At 34.6% G+C, this 26116-nt stretch overlaps 2 protein-coding genes across 4 annotated transcripts in view; one reads left to right on the top strand and one right to left on the bottom strand.

The window, feature by feature from the left end:
• Positions 1-26116, bottom strand: part of LOC117033012 (ankyrin repeat and SOCS box protein 3) — a 137367-nt gene that overhangs the window by 88012 nt on the left and 23239 nt on the right. Inside the window, exon 1 of one of the 2 annotated variants that reach the window (XM_033124865.1) lies at positions 5-168. The exons of the other annotated variant lie outside the window; for it this stretch is intronic. The gene's annotated coding sequence lies outside the window, so the exon portion shown is untranslated. Of the gene's footprint in view, positions 1-4; positions 169-26116 lie in introns of those variants that run through there. 2 annotated transcript variants of the gene reach the window in all.
• ERLEC1 (endoplasmic reticulum lectin 1) lies at positions 141-24322 on the top strand. Of its 2 annotated transcripts, XM_033124866.1 has the most exons (14): positions 141-552; positions 5381-5485; positions 6582-6662; positions 7233-7310; positions 7457-7520; positions 8188-8222; positions 10267-10490; positions 10581-10710; positions 14761-14922; positions 15463-15522; positions 18772-18896; positions 20215-20292; positions 20648-20723; positions 23398-24322. In XM_033124866.1, exons 1-14 carry the CDS (start codon positions 391-393, stop codon positions 23467-23469), a joined length of 1452 nt encoding a protein of 483 aa, XP_032980757.1. In that variant the 5' UTR covers positions 141-390; the 3' UTR covers positions 23470-24322. The 2 variants fall into 2 exon arrangements, with proteins under 2 accessions (XP_032980757.1, XP_032980758.1); XM_033124867.1 differs by lacking the exon at positions 7233-7310 and having other exon boundaries at positions 255-552.

The following is a 26116-nucleotide window of genomic DNA, read 5'->3' as shown; positions in this document are numbered from 1 at the left end:
TCACCCGCTCTTTGTGCCCCCACTTCTCTGCGGAAAAGACAGGTCCGAGGCCGGGTCTTCGGGCGTCCCCGCTCGGAAGGCCGCTACGTTCGAGTCCCCCGCGAAACCGCGGTTGTAGGAGACCAGAAACCCCGGCCAGTGTCCCGGCTTCCGTAGGCGGACGGCCCGGCGGCCCCGGATGTTGATATGCTGCCTGCCCCGGAAACGGTGGCGGGTGGCCCTAGCCGGCAGGGGCGGCGTTGCCGGGCTCTCCGGAAGGAGACGTGGCGGCGGTTGGGTCCGGGACTGCCGGGGCTTTAGTAGTCCCGCCGCCTCCTCCTCCTCCTCCCCCTCCTCTCCTCTGTGGGCAGAGGAGGTTGTGTCGGCGGCTGGAGAAATCGGCGGCGGAGGATGGAGGAAGGAGGCGGCGGCGCGCGAAGTCTGGTCCCAGGCGGACCGGTGTTATTGGTCCTCTGCGGCCTCCTAGAGGCGTCCGGCGTCGGCCGAGCGCTCCCCCAACTCAGCGATGACATCCCTTTCCGAGTCAACTGGCCCGGCACCGAGTTCTCTCTGGTCAGTGCCCTCGCGAAGCCCGTAGCCATCTCTCTTCTTCCCGGCACTAAGGGTTCGGCCTCTTCCCTCGGTGTTCTACGCTTTCTCCCCTCGAACCACCTCTACCGGCGCATGTCTCCTTCCCCAGTCCGAAACGTCATTTACCCCGCGTTCATTCATTCACACCGCAAGTGTTTATCGAACACATTCAGTGGATGTGCCTCCCATGCTAAGCACTGGGGATCCAGTGGTCACCTGCTCTCTCCCCTTTTTCAATCTGCCTCACTAGACCTTGCTTACCAACACTCCCACCCTGCGGAAGAAGCTTTCTTAGAACCACGTCAGGCTTACAGATTTGCCTCCTCTTTGGAAAGTCAGCTGCAGCTCTCCCTCCACCGGCAGCCTTCTCTCTCTCCTTCAGTGTTACACACCTCCCTGCCCACACACTCCATGTATTGCACATACGAGTTTCATCTCTCATATTCGTTCTTTCTCTCTTACACGCACAGCTCTTTTTCCTTCATAGTTGTTTTTGAGAGGGCGGTTTTGCCTGTGAGATGTTAACGACGCTCTGTGCAGAATATCCTTTACCGTTTTGAGGTCTTACGACTATTATTTACGCCCCGGACCGTGAGGTTTTATGGTCAGTTTTCGTACAGGAAAGAACATTTATAACCTCGCAGTAAAGAAAGTTTGCACTTTTTCTCTTTGAGGAATCTACTGCTGAAGTCCTCCTATGTACTGAAGGCCAATAAAAATTTGCTCTTATGATACCGTATATTACATCATTTATTTCAAATTGAAATCCTGGGAAAGGCAAAACTTTTTTAAAAATTCTTATTCCAATTGCCTATAGTCATTCCACTTAGGAGATTATTTTAGTATATTGTTCTATTACTGTTTCATTGAAACATAAGTGATACCATCCTGTCAAAACAGGATTTACCAAGATGATGGATGTCATCATTACCACAACAGCTTTCTATTTGCAAACGTTATTGTTAATATGTCACACCTGGTTTGTTTCTCCACCCTTCTGTTTTCAGTTCTCCCATTCTGGTAGTTCAAATTTATCTAAGTATGCAAATATTTCTCTGGGAAACCAGGTTTATCTTTGGGTTAATGCCATGAAATACTGATAATATGTTGAAATATTACATAAAAGTTGTCAGATATAACTTTAGAAAGCTTGGGGTGAGAATACTTGAAGCCAACCTCTGTTACTGTTTCCAAAGAGCACACTTGGAATGAACATGGCAGATGTTTAAAGAATGTGGTCATTAAAACTTTTTACTCTTGCGCCTGTGTTTTTATTTTTAATTTTAAAAAAAAAGCATGCTCATATGTGGCCCTGCAAACTTACTGACCTATAAATGGATGACTAAAACTAGCCTTTTTAGAGGTTACTACCAAATTGTCATTCAGTTTTCTTTCTGGCACTGGTGTTTGCTGGCTAAAAAGAGGTTATTGTATACCAATCTTTCACACACTTATTCAGTTTATCTTAAAATTTTGTTTTTAATTACTTTTCTTTGGCAATACAACATAATCTAAAATGAGCACATTGGAAGATTTGGGGAGAATTTTTTCTTTTTTTTAAGTTTGAGTTATTTTGAGAAAAATCGAGAGGCATTTTTCTATGAGTTGAAAGAAGGTCTGTGGCCCTAACGCAAAAGTAAGCCCCAAGAGTCATTATCATTAGGCTTTTGAATTTTTAAAAAAATATTTTTATAATCTTAAGGCGTCCCTTCCCTACTTTATGTAATTGAAGCTACAGACCTCCTCAGCTGGCACTGTCATTTTTTTTATGCGCCAGTTGGTTGGACATTTGTATATAACTAAGCAACTGTTTTAACTAGGATGAGGGTCTTTATCTCTCTACCATGTAAAATTGGAAGGGACTGGATTAGATCTGAATTTTTTTTAGCTTTAAAATTCTTTGTGCTTTAAATCATCTTCCCATTCAGATATGTCAAAACTACATAATCATCACAATTTTGCTTTCAAATTTACTTAGAAAAAGTGTTAAGCACCAAAAATTTGTGCATTTTTAAATGTTTAATTAATGATTATTATATTCTTTACTGATTTTTAGCATTTGATTTTGTTTTTATGTATATATTTTCCTTCTGAAATATCTTTGTCATTGAAGTGTTCAGTTATTCATTACAGAGTTTATGGATTTCACCAAAGTAAACCCACAATGTAAGTCTAATTTTCTCTACTTCTGTTATTAATAGAAGTGTATTCCCACTCAAAAACTTTCCCCAAACACTATGGTTGGTAAGAATGGTGACCAACTCCATGGTTTCAAGCATGTTGTATATGTTGACAACTTGTGCCGCTGAGTTTATTTTATATCCTCTCCCAGGATAGTTTTGTCTCTCATCCTTTAGCTATCTTAATTCCTCCAGACTCACGTCAAACATTAGAAATTTATCCCCTGCCAAGATATTTGTAAAGTTCCTTAACCTTAAAGTACTACATATCCCCCTTTGTTTAGTGTCATTATATTAAAATCTGATTTTTATCAAATCACTAATATTACCCCTTAAATAAGAACCTGTTTCACAAAATCAGAAGGAAGCATTTTAGTAGTAAGTACCTAGATCAAAATAAATTTTAACTTAGAAAATCACAAAAGATTAAAAACGTTACGTTACTTTTTCCTAGTAATTTCTATTACAAAAAAGTAGGGAATTTTACTTTGTGATCCCAATAAGTGACTCCCTATTGCAGCAAAAAGTTTTCAGATAGAAAAATTCCTCCTTGGTCTGTTTTATTGACAAGAAAAGCAGCCCTTACACTAGTCAAATCTTTGCATCTTCACATAAGAATAGTGATGGTTTCTATTTCCTGTTACCCGTTACCTAGACCTTACAAACAATAGACAGAGGAATGAGTTTCTTTATCATATAGACATAAAACCCAAGAGTAGTTTTTATTAACAAAAAAAATTGTCTTCTTTTTCGTTATGGTGGTTCCAAACAGTTCTTTTTCCCATTGTTAGCATTGTGGTGAACATTTTAGTAAACAAGTTGATACTGCTGTAGGATTCAACTCTGAACTTGAGAGTTGCAGGTATCTCACAAATAGAGGGGAATATATTAAAGTGCTAGGATCTGCCCTCACTACAGTACAGCAATAATTTTACAAGACTTCAAACCCTTCACTACTAAGTGAACGTGAGTCATGCTTGGCACAACTCACTATCACATTTTGTGAATATATCTGAAAAACACTGAAAGGCATAAATGTTTCAGCAATTTTTTGGCTCAACCAAATGTTTCTAAGGATTCCTTTATCATACATTTGATTTTGCAACTCTCACTTTCAAATCTTTTTGATTTCCCTCTTCACTTTTAATGGTCTTTTAAACAGGGATCCTTGACGGTAATCCATGAGTCTGTAATCTTAAAAAAAAAGAAAAGTTAACAAAAACTGTTTCAGCTATATTAAAACAGTTCAGAGCACACAATATGGAACCAGTCTACTTAGTTTGGTCTCTGGGCTGTGCTACTTAGTAGCTGTATTAGCTTGGACAAATTATTTAAGCTCTGGACTTCAATTTCTTTCAGTGTAAGATGGATAGAATACTTGTTTTGAGAATTAATGAGTTAAAAGGACTTAAAATGGCACTGTCGTTTAAAATGGTACTGTTGTTTAAAATAGTACTGTTGTGTAGTTAATACAGCTAGTATTTACTGCTATTATTTGTTTTGTTTTACTGTCTTGGGAAAACTGCCCTAATTTGTTTGCATTTTTGTTTAAAATGACATCGGTGTCAAGTAGTACTGGTTTTATTATGGTTAGGAGTTGTTTGTTAAATTGAGACTAGAACAGAGTTACTTAATAAGAGTAGTTCTTTCCTTGCCAGAGATAGCCAAATAGTATAGTGGTTTCATAGTACTGTAAGAAGAAAAAAGATAATTGAATTATCACAGAACGCATATACTGTAAAACCTCTGCCTTAGTAGTTAGTGATACATTTGCTGTCACAGAGATGTCTTTTTAATTAAATGTCAGTTGTATTAAAATGTTCATTTGAATTACATTCATATTCGATTTGTTAATTTGTTTGGTTTCATACTGTAGAAAGATTTAAGGATAGTTTTGCTAATATATACCAGGAGTCAGCAAACTACACTTTTGGGCTAGCCCACCACCTGTTTTTGTAAATAAAATTTTTTCAGAATACCATCATTCCTATTCCTTTACATATTGCCTATGCATATATGGCATAGTTGAATAGTTGCAACAGAGACCATATGGCCCATAAAGCCTAAAATATTTACTATTTGGCCCTTTACAGAAAAGGTTTGCGGACCCATGATACATGCTAAAATAAGTTAAGTCAGCACAGAGGATCCATAGTGATTTTTCTTTTACAAGTAATTTATCCATACATTATCCAAACATGAAAAATACTGTATTTTGTTCAAATGTCCCACCCAACAGAATTGAGAGTACTTTTGTAAATTGCTGTGGATTCTTTCAAATAGTGGTAATTGTTAGGAATGATAATATTCAGTGATGGTATATCCATGAACGTTTATTGCCTCAGTGCTTTGTAATCCATATTTTAACTTCAATCTGTTGCATTACTACTTTTTTCTATATACTACAAACTTTGTTCATTTTTTTCTGTTATATTGTAACACCAGTATAAAGTTTGTCATCTTCATTTTGTAATTAAAAAATACGTAGAATCTTTTTCCTTTTCCTTTGGAAATATGAGATTTAAAAATCCTTTGTTGAAATGATGAATTAGTGACTTAGGATTGTGAACTATGCAGTGTAATACAATTTAACCAGAGAAAGTAATGTATATTTTTTATTCTATTTCTAGCCTACAGCTGGAGTTTTGTATAAAGAAGATAATTATGTCATCATGACAACTACACATAAAGAAAAGTATAAGTGCATTCTTCCCCTTGTGACAGGTGGGGATGAGGTATGTTTTTATAAATATACTGATAATCCCTATCACCAAAGATTGAAACCACATACTTTAAAATTGACAGGTTTCTCAATAATCCTGTTTACCATAAAAATAGTAATCATTTCTTTATCCTAAATTTTTTATTTTACAGTTCAACTTGGAAAAATTAGCAACCAATTATTAATGTTTTGAATGAAAATCTAATTCCATGCTTGCTTTCTTTTATGTAAAGATTTGGAAATAATGTATAATTGTTAAGAGATATATATGATATTTTTTGTAAAGAATTGCTAATAAATAAATCTATAGGTACCTTATGCTTCCTCACTACCTTAGTTCATGCCAGTTTCTTCCTCCTAAAATGCCCTAACTGCCTCTTATCCATCCTTTAAGGCAATGACTTCTTTCAAGATGAAAAAGGAGAGGCAGCATGGTAAAATGGAAAGGACACCAGCCTAGGAGCCAGGAGGCTGAGGTATAGGCTATAGTTAGCTATGGAACCTTAAACAAATTTGAAATTCAATTCCTCCACTTAATAAATTAATGAGCTAATTACATAATATTTTCATGATCTATAAAATGGAAATATTAAACTCAGTGGATGTTTTCTTAGGTTTTGTTCAGATTTGAACTCTGTGAAAGACAGATATCTGTTTCATTTTGTTTTAAACCTTAAGACAATACACACACACAATCATACACATATGGCATTCAAGTCTGAAATTCTAAAAATACATAAAAAAACTAAGAAGTCCTTAAAATTTTCCAATCTAGTCTACAACATTCCACTATTCTCAGGCTTTCATAGCTAAAATGTTTGGATGCAAGCATTTAAAAATTCTGAAATAGGTTTATAAGAATTGTTCAGAAAACTGATACTCAGAAAACTTTTCTTAAGAAAGAATGGAAGATTATTCTATGGCTCCATATTTTATCCTTCAATTCTTTTGAAAGAAGTGGTGTACCATAGGATATTATTAAAGGTTTTGACTTTTTTCCCTCTTTTATTTCCAAGCATTTGTGATGTGACCATGAGTTAATACTCAAACAGCAGATTTGGGTGAAGTTCTAGAATAATTGTAAGTATTAAACTCTAGTTCTTTCATAGGAAGAAGAAAAGGATTATAAAGGCCCTAATCCAAGAGAGCTATTGGAGCCACTATTTAAACAAAGCAGTTGTTCCTACAGAGTATGTATTTTATGTTCACTTGGTAACTAGAAAATAAATTTCCAGCAGCCAATAGACCCTTGAAAATAATTCTACATTTCTTTTTACTTTCTTATGTTGTATCAAATTTTTACTTGTAAATCTAAGCTATTAATACTATTTTGTTCATTTAAATTCCTGTATACTATATGCAGCAAACACCCAATACCAGTATCAAATAATAACTACTTACCAAACTGCTTTGAATGTTTTTCAGATCAAAAGCAATTTTCCTTATATACAATTTTAATCAAAAATGGTAATTATTATTATTTAAGCTATATATAAAATGATCCCTAAGCCAGGTAGTTATTACAGACCCCAGGTATATTCTAGACTTATTTCCTTCACAGAATGTTCAAATACAGCTAATTACCAAAAACAATGAATATGCTTCAGAAATTTCATAATTTTCTGACACATAATACTAAGTTTCATTTAATGAAAGCTTACTCCAATTCTTGGTGGAAATTATCCAACTACTTAAAACACCAAAAAGTAATTCAACTGATTATGTGGCTTTTGTATATTAAATACATCCATCTTTCTTAGATTGAGTCTTATTGGACTTATGAAGTATGTCATGGAAAACACATTCGACAGTACCATGAAGAGAAAGAAAGTGGTCAAGTATGTTTTTTCTTCAAAATATGAAGTATGGAATGTTATACAATGAGAACTTTAGTAGTAATGAGATTGATGGTTTTAAATTTGTGTTCTTGAAAAATGTATTTGAAAAATACTTAACTATATTTTTATTTTATTTTTAAATGTAGAAAGTAAATATTCATGAGTACTACCTTGGGAATATGTTGGCCAAGAACCTTCTATCTGAAAAAGGTATGTTTCTATAGTGGTTTGATAGTAATACTGGAATTTGATTTAAAGTAAATGTTCAAATTGGAATTTAAAGATCTTATTGGAGACTGAATTTTAAATAAACACTAAAATTTCGGAATAATTCCTTAGAAAGCTTTTTCAAAGAGATCTTTTTGTTGTTTTCTGCTTTAACAAACATGCTTTTTTTCTACCTATTAAATTTTTTAAAATCTGATAAAATAGTTAGTGTCATGCTATATAATGTTAGTCTTGCTTGGTTTAAGCAAAGTCTGTTTCCATATATAAGAAAGTTCTTATATATGGAAATAGACATGTAGATGTATCCCTCAAATTGTGAAGTATTTTTTTAATCTATTCAAATTGGTCAACTAAATTAAAATTAAACTCTTCACTGTGATTAAAAAAACTTCAAAAGAATACTGTTGTGGCCAGTTTTTATGTGTCAAATAGAGTATTTCCTAGGTAAAGATTAAATATGACTGTTCTTTCAAACAAAACTGTTTCAAGGAAACTAGCTAAGAGTAGTAAGATAAAAGGCATATGTATATTTTGGGTCTTATTTAGAAAGAAGTTTAAGATTACAAGTTGATTGAAAACTTAATCATTTGTATTTTATATATGTCAGTGGTCATTCTTTACACTTACCTTACTCTATATTATTTCACAGAACAAGAAACAGAAGAAAAGGAAAAATCAAAAGAGGCAAGTGACAAATGTTGATTTTCACTCTTAATATCTATTAGTGAGGCATGAATTTATACAACTTAATTGACAAAATATAGCCATATGTTCTTTACCTATTAAATATTGTAAAACATTGGGTCAAAGAAAATTTGCAATATGTTAGGTTTTCCTGAGAAAAGTTACACTAGGATACATTTATTTATTTTTAAGATCATATAAAAGTAAACAAATTTACCACAGACATGTCTAGGAAAGTTTCTGTAATAGCATTATATCATCTCTGTTCTTAGCAGTGGTTCCCTCTATTTAACAGTGGAGACAATTACAGTAAGAGCTTTTGCATTTTTTCTGTTGTTTGGTCCCTCTCTCTGATGGGTAAAACAGACTAAATAACAAGCTGCCAGACTACAAGCATCGTCTTTGCAAGCAGGGACTGTTTTTGATCTCTTTACCCCGCAGTGCAAATTCTGAAATAAAATATGTCTGGCAAAGTGCCAGACATAACACAGGCACTTCATAAATGTTTATTGAATGTGAATGCCTAATGATGACTGAATAGGATTGTTTAAAAAGAATGATTCCATAGGTTGTCTAATCACAATTTTTAAATGCCCCTGTAGTTCATGGAATGCTTTCTGAATCTTAAGAATTTCCACAGTTAAATAACATATTGATAGAGGATATTAATCTAAATGGTTACATATCAGAATGCTACTTTTATTAGAAGTAAAGTGAAATGGCAAAAGGCCTTAAAAATTACTTCAAAGGGACGCCTATAACTTGACAAGGGGGTTTTGGGGGGAATTGATAAGCTAAGCATAGACACACATAGGGTTGCTATTTTGAAAGATTTTAATTTTACAGACACCTTTGAGATAAAATACTTAATGTGGCTCTGGAGGATAGCAAGATAGAATTCAAAGTGTAAAATGACAAAGAGGAAGAAAAGAGTAAAGGAAGAAAATTAACATTTACTGAGCCCCGATTTATAAGCCAAGTATTGTGCCAGGCATGTAACAAAAGGTAACAGTTAATTTTCTCCACAACCTTAGACTACATGTTATTAGTCCTTTACAAATGACAAAAACTGAAATTTGGTCAAAGTTATAGAGCTAGTAAATTCAAAGCTTAGATTTGAACCCAGGACTTTTCATTCTAGATAGTAGCATGAAAATAGCATATAAGAAATCTCAAAATGTTTTTCCCTAGAAACACTTATTTATTGCCTATTTTGGACATGGCACTGACAGGTTACCAAAGTGATACGAGATGATCTCCCTGCCTCCGAAGAACTTGCTTGAAGATTTTAGTAATGAGATCTTTTTAAAGCCCTCATATGAGATTTTACTAGTGTTTATGTAGCTAAAAGTATGGGAGCTAACTCCTTAATAATCCTTGTTTTCTGAGTTGATCTTTATTCCCCCATTCCATGAAAATTTCTCCATTTGTCTTTTGCTGGCCTTGTGCAGATTTATATAGGAGTTCATATGCTGAAAAATATGTCTGTTAATATTAGTAATAGGGAAGAAGAGCAGAATGATGAACCAGTACAGTATTTAGATTCCTGTTTAGAAGGTAGTGTTTTATTATATAGCCCACATTTTGACAAATCAAACTTCAAACCTCTAGAATCTAAACTCTACCACAGCCATTCACTGAGAGTTTAGAAAGCTCTGACCAGCCCACTATAGTAAGTTCCTGTATTTTATCTTAGTCTCTTTTTTTAGAACTATTAAAAATATCTCATATTAATTATGATATAATCGTATTATATCCTTTTATATAAATATACATTTACTTAACATCTTTATTTTAGCACTAAATAAAAATTTCTTTTTTGCTGTAATAAACTAGCTCTCAAAATACGTATTTGCTCATATAAGAATTTATGAATCAAAAGAATATTAGAGGGAGAACTTACAAAAAATATAGAAATGTTACGTTTATAAATGTTGGTTTATAAACAAAATACAGTTTTCTTCCTTTCAGAATAAGAACTTCTTCCATCCTTACTTCTACCCCCATTTCTAATGAAAAGTCTGTCTTATACTCTTTTTTTAAGATTCCTACTAAAAATATCGAAGGTCAGATGACACCCTACTATCCTGTGGGAATGGGAAATGGTACACCTTGTAGTTTGAAACAGAACCGGCCCAGATCCAGTACTGTGATGTATATATGCCATCCTGAATCTAAGCATGAAATTCTTTCAGTAGCTGAAGTTACAACTTGTGAATATGAAGTTGTCATTTTGACACCACTCTTGTGCAGTCATCCTAAATATAGGTAGGATGTGGATTTAATGTTTTAAACATGAAGTGCACATGCCATAAAGTGCCATATGCTTAGCTTTAATGCTTTGTTCTTACTGAACAGATTCAGAGCCTCTCCTGTGAATGACATATTTTGCCAGTCACTGCCAGGATCACCATTTAAACCCCTCACCCTGAGACAGTTGGAACAGCAGGAAGAAATTCTGAGGGTGCCTTTTAGGAGAAATAAAGAGGTATGAAAATTATCTAACAATATTTTCTCATTGTTCCCTTTTCCAGATTTTAGAGTATATATCAACATTTCAATGATTTCTGTAGTATAGTAGTAGTAGTAGTTTATTTTCCTGACTCAAACTTTTCAATTCCAGTTCTTTTTATTGATCTTACTATTTTCCTTATTCTGGTATGTCTCAGAAACTACTTTAGCATTCTCTGATACTTACGATTTTATAATATTTTAAAGTTTGACATCCTGTTCATCCTAGTTAAGTTTAATTTTTAACTAGTTGACTGGACTTCCCAGCTAAGCAAGCCCCTTGAAAAAATAGACTACAACCCATCTCAGCAATCTTTTGGTTCCAGTTTGCTGGACATATGCATAACTTCATCTTAGTACCATAAAACACTGAATATGTAAAGCTTGAACTTTTTCTCCTCCCTTTACTTCAGGGCATTCTCTCTAGTCTTCTCTGGTTCTTTTTTTCTGCATACTAGATTTTTCTCTACTTCCTGTCCCTTAAAATGTTGATTTTCCCACAGTTCTATCCATACTTGCCTTCTCTTTTTATTATACAGTCTCCGTAAGTAAGCTCACTTATGCCCATTATTTCAACTTTCACTTATATGCCCATGAGTTCCAAATATACATCTTCAACGCTGACCTTTTTCCTGAACTCAAACCACAATCACAATAATTAATATGTATTGAGTCTTAACAGCTATTACCTAATCCTCACAACAATCTACAAGATTTACAGTTATTATTCTCTTTAACAGTTTAGGGAATTGAGCTTCAAGGAGGGAAAGTAACAAGGGATGGATTACAGATTAGAATCGAAGCAGTCTGATTCTAGAGCCTGTCCTCTTAACCACTTCTCTATGCTGCTTCTCCTCTTTGATACGCTATCTTCTCTTTCACACTGACCGTTTTCTTCTCTATTGTTTTTAAAACACTGTGCCCCCTACCCAACTGTCAAGTCAGAAACTAAAGTCATTTTTATTACCTATCTCTTAATTGATCTCTAACTCTATTCATTAACTAAGACTTATCACTGTTATCTTCTAAATGCTTTCAAATCTGTCATTAATTCAGGACCTCATCATCTCCTAGGAACAGAAACACCTCATGTATTCCCACACAGCTGATGAAATGCTCTTTCTGAAATTAACATCTGATTATGTATTTAGCCTTTTGGTGGTAAACATGATCTATACCTCAGGACAAAATAGATGCTCGTACAATGATTTTATCAAAAGGGAATACAAGCCCTTTTGTGACCTGGCTTCAGCCTCATCTCACATCACCATCCCCTTTATCCCAGCTATTTTGGACAACTTAGAGTTTCCTAAAAGTACCACATTCCTTCCAGCCTCCTTGCCTTTGGATATACTGTTTCCCTCTTCTTCTATTGCCTTCTCTCCTTCCTCCCCTGCACCTGATGAACTGCTGCTGCTTCTGCTTTAAGACTGTCTTCCAGTGTCACTTCCTTTGCAAATGAGCCAGGACTTCTAATAGATTAACCCAGGAAGAGTTAAATGTTTCCTCTTCCATGGTCTTGTATTACTTAATCTTCCATTATAAAACTTATATGGATAAAATTGGTTGTTTTTCTTGTGTTCTTACATTAAAATGGATGGAAAATAAACTGTGCTTTCATTCCTTTGGGGTTTCCAGCTCCTTGCGTGATGCCTGTTATACTATGGGTACTTAACAATGGTTCAGTTAACATTTAGCTGCAAGCGCTTTTTCTCCCGCTCTCATGAACTTATTGCAAAAGTATTGCCGAACTCTTTGTGGATGTTGTGGACACTGCTATTCTGATAGGAGAGAAAAATTATCTTAACATTAATCGGCATTTGATTTAAAGTGCTGTATTAAAAGATTGGAGAGGGACTTTTCTTCTGGTCTTCTCCTTGATAATGATTTAAATACTGGCAGGTACTTAAAGGTCAGCTTGATCAAAAAGCTTCATAAACCCCAACTTTAATTATTTTTCAATGAAGAAGTGCCAGTTTACTTTTCTTTAATTAATGTGTTTAATCTTCCAGTTAAGAAAAACTATTTTTAAAAAGCTATATAGATGGTAATGCTTTCAAAATACTTAGGATCTTTAGAGTACATGTTGTATATGAAAATCTTAGATAATATAGTAGGATTAGTCACTTAAAACTGATATTTTTCAGAATCATATTTTTTATAAATCGAGTTTATTACACATAACTTTTAAAAGTTGATATTTGGCATGTGTTTACCCTTTTAAGTGTGGATCAACCTTCATCATAAAGAATTTTTTTTCTTTTTTAAACAAAAATACAAATGTGACATCAGAATTTTAGTTTGATGTTCTACCTGTGTTATTATATTATATTAGTTTGGAGATTACTGGACTATAAAGACTCTATTTTATGAATTTCTAAACCCCACTACAAAAACTATCATTTAGCTTTTACTGGCATAATTTTCCTTAAAAATGACAGTAGATGTTCTGTCCACAAGAAGCAATAATAAATGATCATACTTCTATTTTTCCTACTTCTTGTCCTTACCTCAGCTGCAGATTTCACTATACAGTATTGCTGTTTTTTTCATTAACCTTTCTATAGGTCTCACGTATTCTAAGTAATCAGCTCAGTCTATTAGAGCTTAGCTCCTTAGGAGCAATGACTACGTTTGCTTCATTTGTAATACTCAGCACTTAAACAATAGTGCCAGGAGCATAGTTGGCTCTGAATGTAGAGTTACATATAAAATTCAAGGTGCTTTCAACAAATATGAAGTCATCTTAGTAATCTTAGTTCTTCCTTAATATTAGAAGAGAGAAACGATGTGGTCATTCGTTTCTAAAGTAACCATCCAATTACTTCTCCAAGCTGAAATAAAAGAAAAAATCACAATTGGTCAATGGCACCTATAGCAGGTGGAAAAGGAGACATCATGTCCACTATACATTTACTGGGAACACTTTTACGATTTAATTTTTAAAATTATTTTATTCAATTATAATTTATACTCTCACTTCTTAATTCTAGTCTAGATTCATTTCTTCTTAATTCACTGTCAATAATACTCAGTTGACTGCCAGATTCTAACTCATTAACCTCTGTCAGAACGATCCTCTCCACCGCTCACTGTTACTCCCTTGCTGTAAGTTCTCTTCATCTGTGGCCTGGGTTGCTGTAGCTCTTAAGTGGGCTCCCCATCTCCAGATTTGATTTTCTTCTTCCTTCTTCCCTGCCACTGCTAAAAGTAATTACTTAAAAATCTGATCACTCCATATCTTTGACTGAAACCTGTAAGATAATGTCTAAACTTCTTAAGATTATATAATTTTTCACCATATCGTGCCTGCTTATCTCTTTAGCTTTAAAAATTGCTCTTATCTCTTCCTCAGGTTCACATACGTATATGCACACACAGACACAAAACACATACACAGACATTCACGTAAATCACAAATTATTATTTATGTTTGAAGAATTAATCAGGGGTTTTCTCTTTGTGAAGTCCTCATGTTTCAATTCTTCATTGAAGTCTATTTGAATCACCTCTACCTCTGTGAATCTGCTGGTCCCTGCACCTTATCAGTTGGTGTTTTCCTTTACTAAATTGCAGGTTCCTCCAGGGCAACAAGCAAGTCCTGCTACATTGGAATATTTATAACTAATATTCATATTTGCTCCTACTCAGTTCCTCTTTACCCTGCTTGTTATCTTTTCTTTATCCATAGTAACCACATTTTTCAAAACTAAGGGTAAGACACAAAATCTGACAAGTAGCAAAGTACTTAATAAGACTAGTAGTGAGACAAAATTTATGAAATAGAAGTTATCCTTGTATGTGAAAAATGGCCACCATACCTGACTGGTAGGTGGAACTAATATTCTTCTAGAGCTTTCTCTATACTATAAAGAGTTGCAAAATTCATTTCTTAAAAACATATTAAAAATGAGTGGACAACTTTTATTTTCCAAATGTTCTACAGTTTAAAACTAGTAATTTAAGTCATAACTGAAAAAATTAGTGTGGCAAAAAAAACCTTCAACATATGTATGTTTAATTTTAGGAAGATTTGCAATCAACTAAAGAAGAGAGATTTCCAGCAATCCACAAACCCATTGCTGTTGGTTCTCAGCCAGTGCTCACTGTTGGAACAACCCACATATCCAAGTTGACAGATGACCAACTCATAAAAGAGTTCCTCAGTGGTTCTTACTGCTTTCACGGGGTGAGAAGTGAACCTTCGGTTTATCTTACAGCTTTCATAGTGTGTTAGTCAAGAGGCATGAGCCGCACTGCAAAAGGTTTTGATCTATAGAGAAATGGCAGGATTCTGGAAGCCTTCCAGTGCACATTTTCTCTGTGCGTCTCACTATAATTTAATCTATAGCCATTATGTTCTCTTTACTCACAAGCTAAAACTTGGCGTTTATTTGACAGATGTGATTCTGGTTGATTACTGAGCTGGGCACCAGTGATTGTGTAGCCTACATTTTGGTTATGTAGCAATCACATTGAAAACTTGAGTTAACATCTACAAAAGTAGAATTTTTACTTTATTTTGTTTTATCAAGGCTGTACAGCAGTTATTCTTGGTATTTGTCCTTTTTTTATTTTTTATTTCTTGGTAATTTTAAATTTTCAACCATATTATTGCTATTACAGGTTTTTAAAATTATATGGATTTCTGTGGCTGTCGTGGCGATAGTGAGACAGGCCCCATTCCCCCTTTCTCTGTACGTAACTGGATCCATTTTCTTTCCAATAGGGTGTTGGTTGGTGGAAATATGAATTCTGCTATGGCAAACACGTACATCAATACCATGAGGTATAGAACAGCATTTATATCATTCTACCACTAGATGGATTAAAGTTTTAAAAATCTTTTGTGGAAAAAGGGGGCGGGGGGAGGTTGGTGTTACTTTTATTTGAAATGATTTTAATATGGAAATACTCATTAAACTGTCTAAATTCTGGAAAATGGAAAACTTGGTGCTAAGTCAGTTATCTTAAAGTAACATTATTTATTAACTGCTCAGATTCGTGTATTACTATGAGCCTGGAGGAATAATAAGCTAGTGTGACTAACCTCTTTAGCTTTGACCAAGAAATTAGTCATTATTGTAATTCATCTTTACCTTTTTTTGTTCCAATCCAGCTTTACCTGTCAGCATCCCTGCTACCTTTCCTCTCCTCACTAGCTGCTGGTTGCTAACATCCAAAATCATACTAATTTATTCTCTGATAAGCTCTGCACTTGGGACCCTAAACTAAGCACCAGATCTGCCTTTCCACATTCAAAAATTCATTGAGGTGATCTGCCAAATTAACATCTCTTGTGGTCTCCATCTTTAACGCTATTGGGAGAACCCCTAAACTGAGTGTTTGTCCTTTAGCTGGGGTTCTTCCAATACTAGTTTCTATAAATAAAAAGGAAATCAGTGTTTGTTTTGTTTTGTATTTCTATCCCCGCCTTTGGCAACCATCAGCTTGTTCTCTATATCTATGGGTGTTTCTGTTTTGTTCTGTTTGTTCATTTATTTTATTTTTTTAGATTCCACATATAAGTCAGATCATAAGGTACTTGTCTTTCTCTGACTTATTTCACTTAGCGTAATATCCTTTAGGTCCATCCATGTTGTCACAAATGGCAAGATTTCATTCTTTTTTATTGCTGAAAAATTGTATTATTCAGCTGTAAGTCATCTTTAAAGTAAGAAAGTGAATGATAATAGTACATGATTGCTGGAGTTAGTAAAATAGGGTAAATGCAGCAAGTTTCTCAGCCAAAAGAAAGTACTATATCATCTTAAGTTTAAAATAAGTTTTAAGATTACACACATTGACCTTTTATTCTTCCTTTTATTTATAATTTCATAAATGAGGTAGCATATTCTCCCACACTTGAGCCAAGCTGCTTAAATTCTGAAATTCAACCCCCAATAATTTTGTCATATTTGCACTTTATTTGGTAAGGTAAACTACTAGACATTGAAGACAAATAATAAATGTTGACCTGGCTACTTTAAAAGGTTCTTTTTATTTCTAAAGAGAAATAATAACTAATAATTATAAAGTACTGTATTTGCCCTCTTGAGATGTTTTGAGCCAATCTTAAATTCCAAGATCATACCAGGAAAGTTCATCAACTCATCTTCCACATTTAAATCATTCCAAATTTATGAGGCATCTATAAACTGGGACATTTTTTTCTTCACTTAAAATTGAGTTCAATTTCACTGTTCTTTCCATTTATTATTGCTGCTTTGTAGATGTTTTATTTATTTTTCATAACATTTATTAATACAGAAAAATGATAAAGTACATGTATCCTCTAACTACAGCCCAGATAATACCTAGTGGCTTTTTTTAATTAAAGAAACATATGCCAGAAATTCAGAATGAAAGTGAAATTCTCCTCCACCATTGTTCCATTTCCCAGAAGTAACTGCTGTTAACCTTTTCAGTTAACCCTCCACAAGAAAAAAAAAAGATGCATATATGTAAACGGTATAACCTTTTTATTTGTGCAGAAGAGACTGGTGCACTGCTCTACATTTGTTCTTTTCATTTAGTAGCTTAGAGATCTTTCTTGTCAGCAACAGCTGATCTCATTCTTTTCAGCAGGTACAGAGGGTTATATCTATACCCACAATGTATTTAGCCAAACCTCTATTGATAGACCTTAAAGTTCTTTCCAGTTTTGCGGTGATGGCATCTTAGTGAGCATTTTTAAATAGTTCTGTTGGTGAACTTTGCCAGTATATTCATAGGGCACATTTCTAGCAATGTACTTGCTAGATCAAGGTATATGCCTGCTGAACAATTGCCTTCCAAAGGATCAGACCAGTTTACATTCCCATTAACAGTGGCTGTTTTCCCATATACTTGCCAGCACCAGGTTTTTATCAACCTTATTTTGGCCATGGTCATATAACCGAGAACTTTTTAAGGGATTCTGCTAGGAGCTTTCGGAGATGTAAATATAACAGTTGCTAACAAATATAGTGCTCACTGTATACCAAGCACTGTTCTACGTATTTTACATATATTAACTCATTTAATGCTCATAACAGCCCTAAGAGGTGAGTATTGTTATTCCAAAATGAGGAAAACAAAAGCAAAGCTTTAGTAACTTGCCTAAGACCACATAGGAAGTAAATAGTGAAACTAGAATTCAAACTCAGGCAGTCTTGCTCCATATCCAACTTCTTAATCCATGTCTGTCTAGGAATTTACAGACTAGTTGCTAAAATAATGTTTAATGGCTCTCTTCCACTAGGCAATAAGCTCTACTAGGGCAGTGGCCGTGCCTAGTTCATTAGCCACTGTAAGTGTTTTTAATTCTACTAATCAGATGTGCATTAGTGCCCAGCACAGTGCTTGACACAAAATATGCTGAAGTAAAGGAAGACAGGAAGGAAGGGGATGAGAGGAAGGGAAAGGAAGGAAAGAGAATGAAGTCTACATATAAGACAGCATATAGTCAGTGTTTAAAAAAATAATAAAAGCACAATGGGGAAGGGAGTTTCTGAACACTGTTGATGCAGAAATGAGTATCAAATGAGTAATGTGAAGAGTAGTATAATTCAAAGGTTTGCATTTCAAAGAGAAGAAGTAAGATGAAGATAGGCTCAGTGTGGCTGCAGGGTAAGAGATAGAAGCCAAAGATTTAATTAAGAATCGCAGTAGTATGTGGTTGTATCATCTAGGTTGGGGGTGAGATATTGGCAGTGGAAACGTAGAGGAAGAGTCTGAAGCAGAGAACATCTCCAGGAAAAAAAAAACTGACAGGACTGACAGATATGTAGGAGAGGAAGAGAATAGAAGAGTCAAAAATAACTACATCTGGAGCTAGTCTGACTAGAAAGTTCTTTCGTTTTTCAGAGAAACAGGGAAAAAGAAGATAATGAGCTCAAATTTCTACTTGTTGAGTTTGACTAAAATATTATTACCTGTAAACATAGATATCCAGTGTGCAGAGGAAGATAGGGACTAAAGCTTATAGGCCATCAGCATAAAAGTCTACTTGACGATGTCAAGTATGCATTATCACAAGTATTTTTCTATATATTAGGACAAGGATAGTGGGAAAACTTCTGTGGTTGTGGGAACTTGGAACCAAGAAGAGCATATTGAATGGGCCAAGAAGAATACTGCTAGAGCCTATCACCTTCAAGACGATGGTACCCAGACAGTCAGGTAAAGATTAACTTTACTTGCCTTTGGATCTGATTAGTAGAATGTTTAAAACTCAGAATATTGAAAAACATAGATTGTAAACACGTAAGTAAAATCCCTGGTCAGTTTTCTTCAGGGATATCCCTTAGCTTAGTTTTCTTTTCATGGTGATACAATACAGTGTAATAGTTAAGAGCACAGCCACTGAAGTCCACTGCCCTGGATTCAAATGCTGGCTTTTCACTTACCACCTTGGGCAAATTACATAACCTTCTTAAGCCTCGCTTTTCTTATCTAGCAGTATTTGCCTAGTAGGATTGTTGTGACATTTAAATGAGGTGATTCAAGTAAAGCATAGTGCCTTCAGCATGGCAATACAGCATGCAATCAACTTGGCCGGCTGCCACCTTTAACTGGTGGCGGTAGGTAATGAGAGGTAGTAGGTCTGAGGCTGTTGCATTGCCCTCTTCCATGTGTAATCTTCAGCTCTTTAACTTATTTAGTTCTATTTAAATATACTCTAGCATTTCGCTTTGTTATTTAACCTTTGTGAGGTAATGGTGGAAAATAGTTAAACAGTGGCTTTTTAAAAAACTACCTCATCTCTTTTGAGTTATACGTGTATAGGTATACCTTGTTATAGCTAAAGTAAATTAAACTCTTTATTTCCCAAGAATAACTAAACTTTAGCTTTTCTAGTAGTCTATTGCCCAGTGAATTTTAAATTACTCATTTTTTCCCCCCTTTTTGGGTGTTACTTTTGTCCTTCCTAGTACAGAGGTTATTGAGAGACTGTTTTCAGAATGTGCTGATTTCTTGGGCTGACCAAAATCAAAGTTAGCAAAATTAAGAGATAGGCATTTAAGTATTAGAATAATTAGAATACACTAAACAGAAATATTTTTCTTATGTTTGTATATGTTTCATGTGAAAATAGCTCATGCAACAAATACTGAAGCACAGGAGTGTAAGGCTAGCAGAATTAAAGCATTTGTTTGGACCGTGCTCACTTGGAATTTGTAGCTTAGGCTAGGCTTTACTTTTGTACCCCGGCACTACAGTATTTTAGTGGATGGAATGGGATGGAGGATGGGAAGAAGGGAAGTGTTCCACAAAGCAAACAATATACAGGCTTGGAGGAATGGTTAACTTTATAGAATCTGAAAGACCCTTTGTGACATAGCCCTAAAAATATGTATTTTTAAAGAATATTTTATAGTCAGAATTTTTTAACTAATGTAAAACTGATCCTCTAACCATCTTTTCACCCTAACCATTACAATTAGTCTGAATTTGGTGAATTTTGGTTTAATTAAGCTTGTGTGTTTTTCTCATTCAGGATGGTGTCACATTTTTATGGGAATGGAGATATTTGTGATATAACTGACAAACCAAGACAGGTGACTGTAAAACTAAAGTAAGTTGGACCATCACATCATGCTTTATACCTTCTCTTTCTCTTTAATCTGTTTCCTGTGGGCAGAAGAGTTTAAATATAAAATGTAATTGTGAATAATGGTATTTATCCATAATTATTTATGAATTAACGTATGTGTTGTCATAAGATTATTCTTTTACTCTAAGGTATTAAAATTAATTTCAATAATATAAGTTATTTATAAGTTACAATTATTAAATTGTCATAAATAATGGAATTCAATTTATTAAATTACACAGGACTACTTATGTGGAATTTTTATAGCTTAAGAAGAAAACAATTAAAAATAATTTTTTATGGTTTGGGCAGCACTTTAAAGTGTTATCTGTTTTAGGTGCAAAGAATCAGAGTCTCCTCATGCTGTTACTGTATATATGCTAGAGCCTCATTCCTGTCAGTATATCCTTGGGGTAAGTAGAAAAATAATACTCAGGAATTCAGTTTGGAACCATGTTTTAATTTTTAGCATTAAATCTAGAAAGACCTTCAGTAGTCTCCAAAATTTAATATAGTCCCCATACTACTACTTCTATAAAACCTGATAGATACCTTTTTAATTGAAGTATAGTGTATATAAAATTAAATGCAAAGATCTTAAGTATTGAGTTTGACGGGTTTTGACAATTTTATGTACCCATGTAACTCTCAGCTAAAACAAGGTATATATCACTGCAGAAAATTTTCTTATACCCCTTTCCTGTCAATATTCCTCAATTCCCAAAGATATCTTTTCTTTTTTCTGACACCATAGATGAGTTTTGCCTCTTTTTTGATTTGATAGGAATGGAATTACATAGCATATAATTTTTTATGCCTGGCCTCTAACTCAGCATGTCTCTCAGAGCCAGTCATGTTACTGCTTTTGTCAGTACTTCATTCTCTTTTTACTACTGAATAAGTATTCTTTTGTATAAATATACCACATTTGCTTATCTGTCTTCTATAGATGGACATTTGGGTTCTTTCTTGTTTTGCTATGAACATTTCTTTTTACATGTGTTTTTGTGGTCATAAGTTTTCATTTCTTTTGGATAAGTACCTAGGAGTGGAATTGCTGAATCATAGATTAGATATGTTTAACTTTTACCAAACTGTTCTCCAAGTAGTTGTACCATTTTACACTTCCATCAGCATATATGAGAGATCAGTTGTTTCACATCCTCACCAACATTTGGTATTGTCAGTCTTTGTATTTTAGCCATTTTAGTGGTTTTAATTTGTTTGCCACATGAAAAATGGTTTTGAGCACCTTTTCATGTGATTATTCATTCATATATCCTCTTTTGTGAAGTGTCTAGCCAAGAAAAAATTATTCTGACACTTACTAAAACAGTAAGGAAGACTTTATTCAGGACTAGTGTACTAGATGTCAAGACTCACAGTAATGGAGAGAAATCCAGCTCAACTCCAAATACAGCAAAGACAGCTGTTGGTATATAGCCAACAAGCAGAAATGGGGAGGAAGGGGTTGGCCAATGAATGAAAAATTGCTAAGAGGAGACATCAAGGGTAACATACTCTTGTTAAACTGACTTAACAGGATTATTGCTGAAGGCAAGCCAGGACGATCAGCTTTCAAAGGTGAGAGATGAGGAATTTGATCAGATATGGAGAATGATTAGATATTGAGCGTGAGGGATACTCCCTAACTGATTATCGGGATTTTTTGCTACAGCTGAACTCAGCAGGCCCAAGATAGGGCCGAAGGACCAAAAGAGGCCTAGTCAAAAAGTGGGCTCAGGGGAGCCTGACTGTGTTTTGGCCAAGGAAAGAATCTTTGTTGGTCTTGTACCTATTTTTATTTTTGTTGTTTCTCTTATTATTTATTCCAAGGAATTAAAACATATTCTTGATGTGAGTTCTTCGTATTTATACTGCATATTTTTTCCCTAATCTGTGGTTTGCCTCTTCGTTTTATTAATGTCTATTCATGAGGAAAAATTTATTTGATGAAGTTCATTTTCTCAATAGTTTTCCTTTTATTGCTAATGCTTTCTTTGTTCTAAGAAAAAAATTTTTTTTAAATTAACGTTTATTTGAGTGACAATTATTAGTCAAGTTACATAGATTTCAGGTGTACAATTCTGTAATACATCAATATCTCACATTATGTGTTCACCACCCAGAGTCAGTTCTCCTTCCATCACCATATATTTGTGTTCTAAGAAATTTTGCCACTCCAAAGTCACATAAATATTATATTTTCTTCTAGAAACTGTACGGGTCTGCCTTTGATTACATGATACTTACAAGTGATTTTCTTTGTATTTATCCTGGTTGAAGTTCACTGAGCTCCTTGGATTTGTGGGTCGATATAATTCGTCAATTTTGCAAAAATTTTGGACATTATCACCTCAAAGATTTCTTCTGCCCCACTCTTTTCCTATTTCTGGGACTCCAATTAAATGTGTTAGTTTGAAGTTCTCCCCAAATCTCAGATACTTTTATTCTCATTTTTTTTCCTTCTTTGTTTCAACGTGGGTCATTTCTGTTGAACTGTCCTCAAGTTCATTGATTCTTTCCTCTGCTGTGTCCCATCAGATCTTTGAATGAATTTATTTTTGATATATTTTTCATTTCTGACATTTCCATTTAGTTCTTTTTTACAGTTTCCTTTTCTCTACTAACATTTCCCATCTATTCATACATGTTTACCTTTTCCATTATTTCCGCCACCATGTTTATTATAATTATCTTAACAGCTAATAATTTGAACACCTGGCACATCTTTGGGTCACATTTTTCTTTGCCTTTTTGTTGAATTGTGCACTGAATATTTTGCCATAATCTTTTTTTTTTTTTTTTTTTTGATGTAAAACCTAGCTATGTATTCCTTTTGTTCTTTATTCCTTTTTTCTCTCATCTCTTTTACTTAGAGGTAAAAATACCTTCTCTACCTATCTGGTGTTTTATATCATTGACTAAAAATTGTGTTGTTTTTTTTTTCCGAAAAGCTCAATTTGTAGAAATAACATTGGGCTCATATATTTTACAAATTTATATACATGTATTCATTCAGCCGAATAGTACTAAATAAAGTATTCAGCTTAGCAACTTTCTAATGTTTTTATTGTTGTTCTTTAGGTTGAATCTCCAGTGATCTGTAAAATCTTAGATACAGCAGATGAAAATGGACTTCTTTCTCTCCCCAACTAAAGGACAATAAAGTTTGGGGAAAGAAAAAATCGTTGAAAGTCTTCATGAATTCTGTCTGATCCTGTGTCTCATTATAGAGTACTCAGCCATTGGACCTCATCTAAACGATCACATAAAAGGACTCTCAACCACTTTGTGAATATATATGTATATATAAGAGATTATTGATAAACTTTTAAGGCAGGCATTTGTCTCACTTTTTTCATTTCTGTTATGTTTTATGAACTGATTGTTTTTCTTTGCTTGGGTAATGTGATTCCAAAATAAATCTCATCCAAGCAATTTAGAGTCCAGCCTAATGAAATGTCATAATTGTTGTACCTACTGAAAGTTTTTAAATAATAGATTTATTATGTAAATTATAGTATCTATAACTAGCTAATGAAGTAAAGATAATGAAAAAATAAATTGATAACAGGTTGTTTAAATGGGAGAACATGTAAAATATGTATTCTAGTGCCTGAAAGCCTTTCAACACATTTTTTATTTGCAACTGCTCTCTACCAGGTATTAAACTACAAACGGCGCACAGTAGAGCCTCACATACAAATTTTCCTTACTTCTGTTAATCTCAAGAAACTCTTATTTGTAATAGGTTGTTTTTCTCTCAGAACTTTTATCTGTTTGTTTCTCCTTGCTATGAGTGTGTTTTCCCTCAAAGTGTGTACCTGGTATAGACAGACAGTCAGTGATTCTTCTCTTTCAACTTAGAATGATTTACTCTAACAACATACTGTGCTGGCTATCCTTTGTGCTTGCCTACTGTGTACTACAGATTTTAGTTTTGGACAGTTTTACAGCACAATATTTATTTTAAAGTGAATAAAATGTCCACAAGCAGTGTTGTCATGTAGTCAGTGACAGATTATTTACTTCCTCTATTTTTCCCATTACCCTGTGGCACACAAATTTTTCCTATTGTATTATAGACATACATATCTAAATAAGGACAGAAAAATGCCCATAAAATACTTTACTTTCCCTCCTTTTCAGAGATATTTTAGTTTGAGAAAAGGTTAACACAATTGACAATTGGAGGGCTATTTGTAGATTTTAGTAAGAAACAGCACATATAGAAAGAGCATGCATGCACTTTGAATTCAAACCTAGGCCCAGACACTGTCTTTAACTTGCTAGTTGTGTGATCCTGGACAGATCAATTAATTTCTTTGAGCCTCACTTCCTCTTTTGTAGAGAGAGTGCTTACGTCATAAGGCGGTTGTATCAGTGCATTAATTTTACTGTCTATAAAAATCCTAGCCCCAGTACTTAACACCAGGTTCCCAGTAAGTATAAATTATTTCCTAATCTTGCCCCTGTCTGCTTTTATCAGGGACCAAAGCCATTAAAATTGACTTATTTAATAACTTATAGAATTGTATTTATTACGAGTATATCAGTGAATTAAGACAAATAGAATTACCCTCACATTTAGATTATAGGTATGGGGGGAAGGGAGTTAGAATTGTGAAAGTTTACTGCTAGAAGATACTTTGAGACTGATTAGGCCAAACTCTTTCTCTGATGAGAGGGGGAAATTTTGTAAACTATATTAGAATAGTTTACCACAGAAGATTCTTAAAATTACAAGTCATAATTATTTCAAAATAAAATTAAAAAAAAAAAGTCAGCCTTCTGTCTTCACTTCAACTTCTTTGAGGGGAGGGCTAGGCCAGGTATCTCCATATCCCTTCTAAATCTTGGGCCCCCAATCAGTAGTCTGTGAAGTCTCATTGGATCTCTAAAGTGTTTGCTGCTACCTCTATTGTGCAGCCACTCTGCTATCTAACTAAGTAGGCTGAATTCCTGATAGACAGAGGAAGGGCTCAGATATAATATGCCTAATGCACTTTGAGGAGTCTTTTCCAAACTGGAGATTCTATTAAGATAGGTTTTACTCCAGACCTACTAAATCAGACTCTAGGGCAGAGCCTAAGACTGCATTTTTAAATAGGCTTCCTCAGTGACTCTCTTTATGTTAAATAAATTCTCCAGTGATTGAGAATCAGTGACTTAGGAACTTCACTTTTAACAATTTCACACATACTGATCCTCCTCAATAGGGTTTCAGGGAAATGACTAGTATCTCATCCATACAGGAAGATTGTAAGACTCAGAGACTTTTTTTTTTTTTTAAGTTTTACCTGTTTTTCTTCGAGATACCACTAGATGGGGCCTATAGACCAGCTCTAGTTTGTATCCTTAATTCCTTGATTAAAGGGATTCGGGCAACAAAGGATCACAAATTATCTCAGCTGGGGCTGGCCTGGTGGCTCAGGCAGTTGGAACTCCGTGCTCCTAACTCTGAAGGCTGCCGGTTCCATTCCCACGTGGGCCAGTGAGCTCTCAACCACAAGGTTGCCAGTTCAACTCCTGCAGGGGATGGTGGGCTGCACCCCCTGCAACAAGCAACGGCAATGGACCTGGAGCTGAGCTGTGCCCTCCACAACTAAGACTGAAAGGACAACAACTTGAAGCTGAACGGCACCCTCCACAACTAAGAGTGAAAGGACAACAACTTGACTTGGAAAAAAGTCCTGGAAGTACACACTGTTCCCCAATAAAAGTCCTGTTCTCCTTCTCCAATAAAATCTTTAAAAAAAAAAAAAAAAAAAAAACTCAGCTAACCTGAATAGCAAGCTTTGTT

Source organism: Rhinolophus ferrumequinum, chromosome 13, assembly GCF_004115265.2.
Source record: "Rhinolophus ferrumequinum isolate MPI-CBG mRhiFer1 chromosome 13, mRhiFer1_v1.p, whole genome shotgun sequence".
In the NCBI taxonomy this organism is placed as follows: domain Eukaryota; kingdom Metazoa; phylum Chordata; class Mammalia; order Chiroptera; family Rhinolophidae; genus Rhinolophus; species Rhinolophus ferrumequinum.
Note: the sequence above shows the minus strand (reverse complement) of the source record. Positions and strands in the feature narration are given on the sequence as shown.

Coding starts and splice junctions, on each gene's coding strand:
- ERLEC1 (XM_033124866.1), top strand. CDS start 391: ATGGAGGAAGGAGGCGGCGGCGCGCGAAGTCTGGTCCCAGGCGGACCG. Junction 7,311..7,456: donor AAGAGAAAGAAAGTGGTCAA/GTATGTTTTTTC, acceptor TTTTAAATGTAG/AAAGTAAATATTCATGAGTA. Junction 20,724..23,397: donor CCTGTCAGTATATCCTTGGG/GTAAGTAGAAAA, acceptor GTTGTTCTTTAG/GTTGAATCTCCAGTGATCTG.